The sequence below is a fragment of the Vipera ursinii genome, assembly GCF_947247035.1.
Source record: "Vipera ursinii genome assembly, chromosome: 3".
In the NCBI taxonomy this organism is placed as follows: Eukaryota; Metazoa; Chordata; class Lepidosauria; order Squamata; family Viperidae; genus Vipera; species Vipera ursinii.
This window is the reverse complement of record NC_139516.1, coordinates 63,954,162-63,966,728: the sequence shown is the minus strand read 5'-3', so window position 1 is coordinate 63,966,728 and position 12,567 is coordinate 63,954,162. Positions and strand designations below refer to the sequence as shown.

Sequence of the window (12,567 nt, the reverse complement as noted above, 5' to 3'; positions counted from 1 at the left end):
CGAACCTCTGTCCATAGTTCTTCAGGCACTCTGTCTATCAGATCTAATTCCTTAAATCTATTTGTCACCTCTACTGTATATTCAACAGGGATATGATTTAATTCATACCTGACTGGCCTAGTGCTTTTCCCTACTTTCTTCAGTTTAAGCCTAAACTTTGCAAGGAGAAGCTCATTGTCTGAGCCACAGTCAGCTCCTGGTCTTGTTTTTACCGACTGTATAGAGCTTCTCCATCTTTGGCTGCAGAGCATATAGTCAATCTGATTTCTGTGTTGACCGTCTGGTGATGTCCATGTGTAGAGCCGTCTCTTGGGTTGTTGGAAAAGAGTGTTTGCTATGACCATTGTATTCTCTTGACAAAATTCTATCAGCCTGTGCCCTGCTTCATTTTGTACTCCAAGGCCAAACTTGCCTGTTATTCCAGTTATCTTTTGGCTTCCTACTTTAGCATTCCAATCCCCCATATTTATCCAAATAATTTTCTATAGAAAAAGTAAAATGATCTTGTGTCAATGCTCTTCCAGCCTGCTACATTTAGGCATAAGCTAACACTTAGGATTGTGAGATCTGAAAGAGGCTTCTCAAAATTTCAGATTTTTAAAAAATCTACCGTATTATATCTGAAAGGCTCCAAAAATTAAGCTTCCTGTATGGTATACACAAGGGACGCGGTGGCTCAGTGAGTTAAGATGCTGAGCTTGTCGATCAGATGGTCGGCAGTTTGGCGGGTTGAATCCCGAGTGCCGCATAACAGAGTGAGCGCCTGTTACTCGTCCCAGCTTCTGCCAACCTAGCAGTTCGAAAGCACGTAAAAATGCAAGTAGAAAAATAGGGACCACTACGGTGGGAAGGTAACAGCGTTCCATGCACCTTTGGCATCTAGTCATGCCGGCCACATGACCATGGAGACGTCCTCGGACAAGCGCTGGCTCTTCGGCTTTGAAATGGAGATGAGCACCGGCCCCTAGAGTTGGAAACAACTAGCACGCATGTGCGGGGGGAACCTTTACCTATGGTATACACGACCCTCACAGATTAATTAATTAAGTTAGTCTTTGTTTCCGCATGAATTTCTACCCTTCTATTCAGAAAAAGCCTTTCTTCAACCCACTGCAGGTTTGTTGTGCATCTTCATAGCATTTATGCCTTATTGCACAGCCTTATTCTCCCTTACTTCTACATTTTCCCATAACTCAGGGGCTGCACCAGTCTAAATCAAACCCTGCCTATCATTACTCCATGGTGCCAGCCCTTCAAGGCAGATCAGACAAGGACGACAAAGTTACGAATGCTAATACTACTTTATTACAAGGTTATAGTAACAGATTCTTGCAAGTTTGGATGTGCTTCTCCACCTCCTCCTTTAGCTTCCTGAGAATTAAAGTCATGCCTGAGATGCTTACTCAGACTGTATTTCTTCTCTGGATTCAGATCCTTTTATCTGACCGAGTAACCTGTGTTGTGCCTCTCTTCCTCCTGTTCTCCTGAAGGTTGCTCCCACTGCCCATTGTAAGTGGTTACTAAAACCACAACGCAGAGAGAGAGCGTGTGCCTTCTGACCCATCCACCTATCACTTCAATTCTCACCATGCCTTCCATCAGGGGTCCGAATGTGGCAGCAGAATGCCCCAGGTAAGGGAGAAACACCAAGTCCACATGGGGAAATCCAGGGTTCAGACAGAGGGGAAAAAGAGACAGAGGACACCTGCCATGGCACTGTTGCTAGTATTGTCCTAGTGACCTTCCTGGGAGGCTGTTTAAAATACTAGATCCTTGTTCTGGAGCAAGCTAGGGAGACTGCAGTGAAGGATTGACCAGAGTCATATGCTTCATGACTAGATAAAAGCCACCTTTGCATGGCTTTTATACTGGAGCGTTTCAAGGCAAAGAAACAGAGCTTCCAATACCTCTTCTTTGGAACTGACAGCTGTACATAAAGAAATCCCAAATCAGTGGAACCAGGCAATTACAGAGTGTCCCAAAGGTGCTTTTTTCAAAAGGCAACTGGACTTTGTTTTTCCTTGAAGACATTTTGCTTCTTAGTTCTAAGATCAATTAAAAGCACCTCTGGAACAATCATGACCTGGATGAGTGAGAATCTCCATAGACTTTCAGAGGGATTGCAATGTTAACAACTGCCCCACATTTGTCTTCTCCCTTCCTTTTTTTTCCTTTATGCCATTTAAGGGCAAATCCATACAATCCCACAGTTGTAACCCACTTCATCTGCAGCCTGCCTCCCTAGATGACCCTGTAAATTTACTGGGCGTATTCCGAGGAAAGCGATCATAACGGAGCAGCTTGAGATCATCAGATCGTTGCATCAGGCAGATGCATTTCCTCATTAGGCAGCGTCCTCTGCCGACTTCACCATCACAACTGTGGCTTCGGTGTTTGGATGCAGCTACCTGATTATCACAGTAGTCCAAGTCTATGCCCCAACCACCATTGCTAAAGACGATAAAATTGACCGGTTCTATGAAGCCCTACAGCACCTTATAGAACTAACACCCAAAAATGATGTCCTTATCATCATGGGGGATTGGAATGCTAAAGTAGGAAGCCAAAAGATAACCGGAATAACAGGCAACTTTGGCCTTGGAGTACAAAATGAAGCAGGGCACAGGCTGATAGAATTTTGTCAAGAGAATAGAATGGTCATAGCAAACACTCTTTTCCAACAAGTCAAGAGACGGCTCTACAAATGGACATCACCAGACAGTCAACACAGAAATCAGATTGACTATATGCTCTGCAGCCAAAGATGGAGAAGCTCTATACAGTCAGTAAAAACAAGACCAGGAGCTGACTGTGGTTCAGACCATGAGCTTCTCATTGCAAAGTTTAGGCTTAAACTGAAGAAAGTAGGGAAAAGCACTAGGCCACTCAGGTATGAATTAAACCATATCCCTGTTGAATATACAGTAGAGGTGACAAATAGATTTAAGGAATTAGATCTGATAGACAGAGTGCCCGAAGAACTATGGACGGAGGTTCACAACATTGTACAACAGGTAGCAACCAAAACCATCCCAAAGAAAAAGAAATGCAAGAAAGCAAAATGGCTGTCTGAGGAAGCTTTGCAAATAGCTGAGGAAAGGAGGGAAGCGAAAGGCAAGGGAGAAAAAGAAAGATACACCCAATTGAATGCCGAATTCCAAAGAATAGCTAGAAGAGATAAGAATGCCTTCTTAAATGAACAGTGCAAAGAAATAGAAGAAAACAATAGAATAGGGAGGACCAGAGATCTTTTCAAGAAAATTGGAGAGATGAAGGGAACGTTTCATGCAAAAATGGGCATGATCAAGGACCAAAATGGCAGGGACCTAACAGAGGAAGAAGAGATTAAGAAGAGGTGGCAAAATTACACAGAACTATACAAGAATGAGCTTAATGTCCTGATAATCACAATGAGGTGGTCACTGACCTCGAGCCAGACATCCTAGAATGTGAAGTGAAGTGCGCATTAGAAAAGCTGAGCAACAACAAAGCTAGTGGAGGTGACAGTATTCCAGCTGAGCTATTCAAAATCTTAAAAGACAGTGCAGTAAAAGTGCTACACTCAATTTGCCAGCAAATTTGGAAAACTCTACAGTGGCCACAGGATTGGAAAAGATCAGTTTACATCCCAATTCCAAAGAAAGGCAATGCCAAAGAATGTTCAAACTATCACACCATTGCACTCATTTCTCATGCTAGTAAAGTTATGCTTAAAATCCTACAAGCTAGACTCCAGCAGTATGTGGATCAAGAACTACCAGAAGTACAGGCAGGATTTCGAAGAGGCAGAGGAACTAGAGATCAAATTGCTAACATACGCTGGATCATGGAGAAAGCTAGAGAGTTCCAGAAAAACATCTACTTCTGCTTCATTGACTATGCTAAATCCTTTGATTGTGTGGATCATAACAAACTGTGGCAAGTTCTTAAAGAGATGGGCGTACCAGACCATCTTATTTGTCTCTTGAGAAACCTATATGTGGGCCAAGAAGCAACAGTGAGAACTGGACACGGAACCACTGATTGGTTCAAAATTGGGAAAGGAGTCCGGCAAGGCTGTATACTGTCATCCTGCCTATTTAACTTATATGCAGAGCACATCATGAGAAAGGCAGGGCTAGATGAATCAAAAGTTAGAATTAAGATTGCCGGAAGAAATATCAACAACCTAAGATACGCAGATGATACCACTCTAATGGCAGAAAGTGAAGAAGAACTAAGAGCCTCTTGTTGCGGGTGAAGAAGGAGAGTGCAAAACTTGGGTTGAAACTTAACATTAAGAAAACCAAGACCATGGCATCCGGCCCTCTCAATTCCTGGCAAATAGATGGGGAAGAAATGGAGGCAGTTACAGATTTTATTTTTCTGGGCTCCAAGATCACTGCAGATGGGGACTGTAGCCAAGAAATTAAAAGACGCTTGCTCCTGGGGAGGAAAGCCATGGCAAATCTAGACAGCACACTAAAAAGCAGAGACATCACCCTGTCAACAAAAGTGTGTATAGTCAAGGCTATGGTCTTCCCAGTTGCAATGTATGGCAGTGAAAGCTGGACCATAAAAAAGGCTGAGCGCCAAAGAATTGAAGCCTTTGAACTATGGTGCTGGAGAAGACTCCTGCGAGTCCCTTGGACTGCAAGGTGATCAAACCGGTCAGTCCTAGAGGAGATCAACCCTGACTGCTCTTTAGAAGGCCAGATCCTGAAGTTGAAACTCAAATACTTTGGCCACCTAATGAGAAGGAAGGACTCACTGGAGAAGAGCCTAATGCTGGGAAAGATCGAGGGCAATAGAAGAAGGGGACGACAGAGAATGAGGTGGCTGGATGGAGTCACTGAAGCAGTAGGCGTGAGCCTAGATGTACTCCAGAAGATGGTAGAGGACAGGAAGGCCTGGAGGAACGTTGTCCATGGGGTCGCGATGGGTCGGGCACGACTTCGCAGCTAACAACAACAACAACCTGACGATATAAACCGTCCAAACCGGCAAGGCGAGACTCCTCCGGTCCGCGCAGCCAACGCTGCGCTTAAGCTGCCTTGACCGGGCGAGCGAGGCGATCGCTACACCCATCGCAAGCGGCAGCGGCGCCGCTTCTTTCCAAACCGCTACCAGGAGTTCACCCGAGCACCGCGGAGCCCAGTGAGGGCCAAAAGAAAAAAAAGAAAGGAAAGAGCCCCAACCCCGAGGTGGGGAAGCTCCACGCGCGCCTCACTCCTCCTTCCTTTTTTTACCGCCACCTTTTCGCCTCTCCCGCCGCCTCACCTTATTGCTCCGGTAGAAAGGTGCGGGTGAGCTTCGGTGTCTGGCGACCTCGGCCAGGTGCTCCTCCTCGAAAGCGAAGGCGCGCATCAGGTCTTCGCCTTCGTCCGCCTCGGAGTGAGCGGCGGCAGCGGCGGCGGCGGCGGCGGCCGCCGGAGCTGACCAAGCGAGCGCGCCGACCAGCAGCAGCAACCACCGCGAAGCGCGCGAAAAGCCAGGGCTGCCCATCGCGGCGCGCTTTGCAAAGCAAGGGTTGGAGCGCGGGAAACCGCAACGCCGCCCTTAGAGGGAGAAGCCCAGCGGAGCCAGGAGGCCTCGCCCTCGAGGCGACCCTGTTTTGGGACCCGGCCTGGTCCAACCGACTCGGGTTTATCAACTGCTTTTCGCTTTGCGGGTCGCTCGGAAGTAGCAAACGCTAAGCGGCCACCCCGGCGAGTGCGCACCCTCACAAGGCGCGCAGAAACTCCGCTTGCTTTTGCTTCCCTCCCCCTTGGCCCACACGTTCGTGTACTCCTCTAAACCTTTGGGGCGGGGATGTGCCGGATCACGCCACCGTTTTCCCATCGGACCATCCTATTTTGTTAAACATTAATTGGAGTTTTCCCTCATCCATTGAAATTTAAGTTTCTGCCCCCTTTTTTTATTTTCGTTTGCCTAGCCCAGGGGTCGGCAAACTCGGCTCTTTTATGACTCGTGGACTTCAACTCCCAGAATTCCTGAGCCAGCTATGCTGGCTCAGGAATTCTCGGAGTTGAAGTCCACGAGTCATAAAAGAGCCGAGGTTGCCGACCCCTGGCCTAGCCTCATATTACAGGGTTATTTTGGGAGGGGGGGGGGCTAAATTCCCCTACACTGCCCCAACGAGACAAATGCACCCATTTCTATGCCTGAACATGATTAGAAAATTATGCCTGGAAGCAAAGGAGGAAAATGCTGCCTCTTTCTGCAGAAGGTACTTGAGAGCATTGTATGCTTCCAACAGGCATCGGATTTTTGTCAACCTTACAGCTTGTTAAACTCACACCAGGGCTAAAAGTCACCGTTGCAGTAAGTAAATATTTGACACTCTGTCAAAGTTGAGGTCCCTCGGTTTTATCAATGACAAGCAGCAGATTTCTAGACCAGATTTCTTATTTTGCGTTGCTGAACCGGGAACTGGGCTTAGAACTTTGTGCAGGTAACAAAAGTCTTGTTCTTGAGCTCTGTAGCTCTTTCTGCAGGGCACTTTCTTAACTTGTGTAATTCATCACCAAGTTAGACTTTTCTTTGAGTTCATTAAACAAGGAGTGGAACTCAGGAGCCTAAATCTGATGTAGATAGCCCAAACCCTACACAGCTTTAAATGGCATCAAAATATTTCTTTAACGTCTCTGATGCTCAGTTGATGCTGGGCTTGGATTGCTAAATTAGTAGCCTTGGTGGAGCAGTGGGCTAATGCCTCCTTAAGTAACACCAGCTGCCTGCAATTAGTGCAGGTTCGCATCCCACCAGGCTCAAGGTTGACTCAGCCTTCCATCCTTCCGAGGTAGGTAAAATGAGGACCCAGATTGTTGGGGGCAATTAAGCTGACTTTGTAATAATGCCGCTGGGGTGTGTGTGAAAGCCCTAATAAGCAGGCATATACATAGAATGAAGGCTACTGCTAAGCTTGTAAGCCACCCTGAGTCTTCGGAGAAGGGCAGGATATAAATGGAATTAAAATAAATAAAATAAAAATAAATAAAATTGCCAATTTAGGTTTAATCCAGATTATTTGCAGTCACTCTGCTGGTTGACTTTAACCTCAGGGCAGACGGTGTGCATGGGTGTGTAAACTGAATCTTTTCTGAAGAACTTTTCACTTTACCAGAAAAAAGTTAGATAGATAGTTTGGCCCTGGATGGCTCCTGGAATTATCACTGTTGTGGTTTGGCAAAACAGTCTGAATTCAGGTTTGTCCCCTATATCTGAAGCCCTCTTAATGGAGTCCACAAAGTCAAGGTTTTACTGAACCCAAAAGATAGCTGCAATTATGGGGCTGCACAAACTATCAGATTTGTATGAGCCCTAAAATGCTGCAGGAATTTTAACTTAAGAAACTGGGCTTTACAATTTGCATAGGCTCCATAAATTATACGGATATGTATTTTTTTTCTCAAAATATATCAAAATACACTGAAGTAAATATTTCTTAAAAGGGACGCGGTGGCTCAGTGGGTTAGGACGCTGAGCTTGTCAATCAGATGGTCGGCATTTTGGTGGGTTGAATCCCGAGTGCTGCGTAACAGAGTGAGCGCCTGTTACTCGTCCCAGCTTCTGCCAACCTAGCAGTTCGAAAGCACGTAAAAATGCAAGTAGAAAAATAGGGACCACTACGGTGGGAAGGTAACAGCGTTCTGTGCGCCTTTGGCATCTAGTCATGCCGGCCACATGACCACGGAGATGTCCTTGGACAAGCGCTGGCTCTTTGGCTTTGAAACGTAGATGAGCATCGGCCCCTAGAGTCAGAAACGACTAGCACTCGTGTGCGGGGGAACCTTTACCTTTACTAAATATTTCTTAATGTAGAGAGACAGATAAATCTAGTGATCAGGGCACTGGGTTAAGAACAGAAAACCTAAATTCAAATCCTGCCTTAAACACGAAGCCAGCTGGTTGACCTTAGCCTAATCACTTTTTCAGCCCTAGGAAGAAAGCAAGGGTAAATCACTTCCAAAAATGTTGACTAGGGAACTGATGGTGACATGTCCATTAGTAGGAGTCAAGACTGACACAAGGCACACACACAAAAATTATGCAGCTACCGATTTCAGTAGATTTAAATCAGTGGCTTTAAGATTTTGCTCATTGAAAATTTGGGCTAAGATTAATGTAACTGTTGTAACCAAAAAGAAAGCTATTAAAACCAAGTTATACTCTAGGAGGGATTTAAATTTATTTCAGGCTAGATATTTTACACACTAAAATAAATTATTGAGATTTTTCTATGACAAAGCAAAATGCTTAAAATTAAGACCAAATGTTAGAATCATATTTTACTCTTCTTATCCTGCTGGTCTTTCAGGTAATTTCTGGGCCCAGTTTTGAGTCCTAAAAAGTCATGAAAGAAACCTCAGGACTTGATGAAACACTTCCTTATAATTGCACCACTTGAGTCCTAATACTGTCAATGGAAGCACTTTTAGAAATTTTGAATCTCAGAGTATGCAGCAAGAAGGGCAGGAAAGAAAGACCAATGCCTATTAACTAAATACTAAAAAAAAAGAGTGACCAAAACCAATAAAGATACATTTTTTTCCCTTTTGCAATTTCATTATATCCAGGACAGCAGTGAAATTCTGGACCAGTATTTTGTAGTGTTAGAGAAAATTGGCATTAAATAAAGTCCAAAGGCAGGAACTAAGCGGAAAGCTTTGGTTGGAAAAATCTGTTCTGTGGTCTTCTTGAAATGTTTGAAGCTCAGTACTTAGTGCAGTTCAGGCACTTTAAACAAAACAGCCACATATTTTGCATCCTTTAATTTCATAATTTTAGGTTTTATGGGTCGCTGCTTTTCTGTTGGATACCAAGAGCTTCTTAAAGAGGATCCTGTGTGATTTGTTTCAAGCAGTTATGCTCTGCCCCTGAATTTCTTTTCAAAGTGAAAAGAGAAGACATCAGAAGAGGAAATGGAAAGGAAAAATAAGAGATTTATTAAATATTCACAGCACTGACATGGGAAGGAAAGGATGGCCACTAGAACGGTGAGAATCATGTAATACAGCACTTTATGATACAACCAGGGCTTTTTTTTTCTCATAGAACGCTCAGAACGGAGTTCCGGCACCTTTTTTGGATGGAACCTTGTAGGGTAGGCAAGGCGGGTTGTATGACGTGTGTGAGTTCCGGCACCTTTTTCTTTTACAAAAAAAAGCACTGGATACAACCAAAAGTCTTCCAAAATGCTGATCCAAATATTGAAATAATGAATCTTGTTGAAGAACCATGGTTTTGAGGGTCATACAGAATTATAGAAAATACCTTAACTCTGGACATATTGAAGGATGTTTTTGAACAATGGAGCAAGAGGTTAATTTTAAGAGGGTCTGCCTCTATAGATCAAGTAGTTAAAAATGTTATGGAAGAACAGGTTTTACTGGAGAAGACTGAAATTCATCTGAACTTGGATTTTAAAATGACAGCCTACAAGAATAACATGGAAAAAGATACACTGGATATACAAATGAAACCAGCTAATACCTTAATAATTGAAATAGATATATAAATAATAAACTAAAAGAGTGCCCTTAATAACATTCCTACATTGTATTTACAAACGAAGGTTGTTAAAAGTATTAAATAATTTGTGAAAAGGGACAAATAAAAAATAAAAACAAGAATCTAGGACATTGAAAGAATTAAAAGTCCAATATTGTTAAAAATAAAAAGGAAGGAATATAAAGTTGGCTTCTTTGATCAAGATTTTACGTTATCACTGGTGAATCCTTAATGGACTTTTTCTGAGTAAGATTGAATGACAAGGCTTTAGGGATTTGTTTATAAATAACAGATGGAATATGGGAATCATATCCCATCTCTTATCCATAGAAAGTGAAAAATTAGTAAAATTGTGTATACTTGTGATGAAGATAGGAAGTAACTTCTTCAAATACATCTTTTTTTACTCACATTCTTATTTTTTTCCATTTCTCTTTTTATTTTCCCTTTTTTTCTTTTTTTAGTTTGTATTAGTTTTTAACTGTTTGAATTATAACCTTTAATAAAATTATTAAAAAAGAAGTTACAAAACTGGATGGGAGATGTGAGCCATCACGTAGAACAGAACCAGGTAGGGTGCATAATGGCTTTTCCTGCCATGATTCTTCTGGAGCGCAAACAACCTGCTTAACTAAATATTGGGTTGGCTATGTTTGTGTGTGTGTGTGTGAGAGAGAGAGAGATCAGAAAATAATAAATCTGAAAGAATTCGTTTCTATACATCTGGAGTGTAGAAGCAAATAACAAAAATAGCACTATAACAATTTTCTCCGCATAAAGCTCGCTTTCCCACCAAAATAGTGCCTATTTATCTACTCACATGTAACGTAACAAACTGCTAGGTGGGCAGAAGCTGAGGCAAGTCACAGGAGCTCACCCGACCGCACAATGCTAGGACTTGAACGCCAAGATCAAAGACCATCTCCAGTGTTATTAAGCCACTGAGCCACCCTGCCTCACTTATAACATTGTGAATAGTTAGGATACAATTGGCATACTTAAGAGAATTGGATCATCTCTTTCTTTTCATTTGAAATCATTATGGAAAATAAAATGGAGGAGGGAGCAAATAATGGTTGCCTTCCAATTTCTTTGCCACTCGTGGTCAATTTCGCCCTCAGTCCTTCTTTGACTTGGTGCCCCCTAAAACACTGGCACTTATTCTGTACATAGGTAAGCCAGGATGTTGGCAGAATCCCGAATTCTTATGAGCCGTTCTGTATTTCCACCATGGAGAAGAGCGCCTGCACAGCATAAAGTGTAGCAGAATGCAGAATCTTATAAGAAAAAGGGTGAAAACCTTCTTCTTGACTGCAGTTTGTATATATCCATTGCTTACTCTGGGCCACCAATATTGGTGGAGCAAGAAGAGTTAATGGACTGGCAAGTCCAGTCTCATTTCCTGAGCAGAAGGCAGTGTTGTGCTGGGCTCCAAATAGCAATAGGTCTCCTTGCCAGAAGAAGACGAAAGCAAATAATTTGGGAACAAAGTGAAATTCTACGACCTGTCTTTTTCTTCCAAAAAGAAGAATGCCAGTTGGTTCTACTACTAAGGAAAAAATTGGAGGCTTTCATATCGTAACAGAAACAAAGTACTATAGTATGCTAAAAGAAACAGTCAGATAGCCACGATATGCTACCCATCAGTGCCTGAACCATCCGGAAAGCATGTTGGCATAGAATTTGCTGCCTTGATAGGCAAGCCATACTCTGCTATTATAAGAAGGCCCTCGATTGGTGCTGTCTTCATGGTTTTAATGGAAGACAATTGAGGAAAGTGATTGGTAAATTCCTTCCATTCATTTGCCTTCTCATTGAATGTCTCATTTGTTATTGTTAGTTGCGAAGTCGTGTCTGACCCATCGCAACCCCATGGACAACATTCCTCCAGGCCTTCCTGTCCTCTACCATCTTCTGGAGTCCATTTAAGCTCACGCCTACTGCATCAGTGACTCCATCCAGCCACCTCATTCTCTGTCGTCCCCTTCTTCTCTTGTCCTCAACCTTTCCCAGCATTAAGGACTCTCCAGTGAGTCCTTCCTTCTCATTAGGTGGCCAGAGTATTTGAGTTTCAACTTCAGGATCTGGCCTTCTAAAGAGCAGTCAGGGTTGATCTCCTCTAGGACTGACCGGTTTGATCGCCTTGCAGTCCAAGGGACTCGCAGGAGTCTTCTCCAGCACCATAGTTCAAAGGCCTCAATTCTTTGGTGCTCAGCCTTTCTTGTGGTCCAACTTTCACAGCCATACATTGCAACTGGGAAGCCCATAGCTTTGACTATATGCACTTTTGTTGGCAGGGTGATGACTCTGCTTTTTTAGTATGCTGTATAGATTTGCCATAGCTTTCCACCCCAGGAACAAGCGTCTTTTAATTTCTTGGCTGCAGTCCCTGTCTGCAGTGATCTTGGAGCCCAGGAAAATAAAATCTGTCACTATCTCCATTTCTTCCCCAGTTCTCACTGTTGCTTCTTGACCCTCTTATAGGTTTCTCAAGAGACAAATAAGATGGTCTGGTACTCCCATCTCTTTAAGAACTTGCCACAGTTTGTTATGATCCACACAATCAAAGGCTTTAGCATAGTCAATGAAGCAGAAGTAGATGTTTTTCTGGAACTCCCTAGCTTTCTCCATGATCCAGCGTATGTTGCCAATTTGATCTCTAGTTCCTCTGCCTATTTGAAATCCTGCCTGTACTTCTGGTAGTTCTCGATCCACATACTGCTGGAGTCTAGCTTGTAGGATTTTAAGCATAACTTTACTAGCATATGAAATGAGTACAATGGTGCGATAGTTTGAAGATTCTTTGACACTGCCTTTCTTTGGAATTGGGATGTAAACTGATCTTTTCCAATCCTGTGGCCCCTGTAGAGTTTTCCAAATTTGCTGGCAAATTGAGTGTAGCACTTTTACTGCATCGTCTTTTAAGATTTTGAATAGCTCAGCTGGAATACTGTCACCTCCACTAGCTTTGTTGTTGCTCAGCTTTTCTAAGGCCCACTTCACTTCACATTCTAGGATGTCTGGCTTGAGGTCAGTGACCACCTCATTGTGGTTATCAGGGATGTTAAGCTTGTA

The 12,567-nt window shown here is 43.2% G+C and overlaps 1 protein-coding gene across 1 annotated transcript in view; it reads right to left on the bottom strand.

Annotated features, from left to right (window-relative positions):
- Positions 1 to 5,722, bottom strand: part of PCSK9 (proprotein convertase subtilisin/kexin type 9) — a 43,032-nt gene extending 37,310 nt beyond the window's left edge. The window contains exon 1 of the mRNA XM_083357679.1: positions 5,260 to 5,722. Coding sequence (XP_083213805.1) covers positions 5,260 to 5,484 — 225 coding nt within the window. The 5' untranslated portion in view covers positions 5,485 to 5,722. The remainder of the gene's footprint in view (positions 1 to 5,259) is intronic.
- Between the last annotated feature and the right edge of the window lie 6,845 nt (positions 5,723 to 12,567).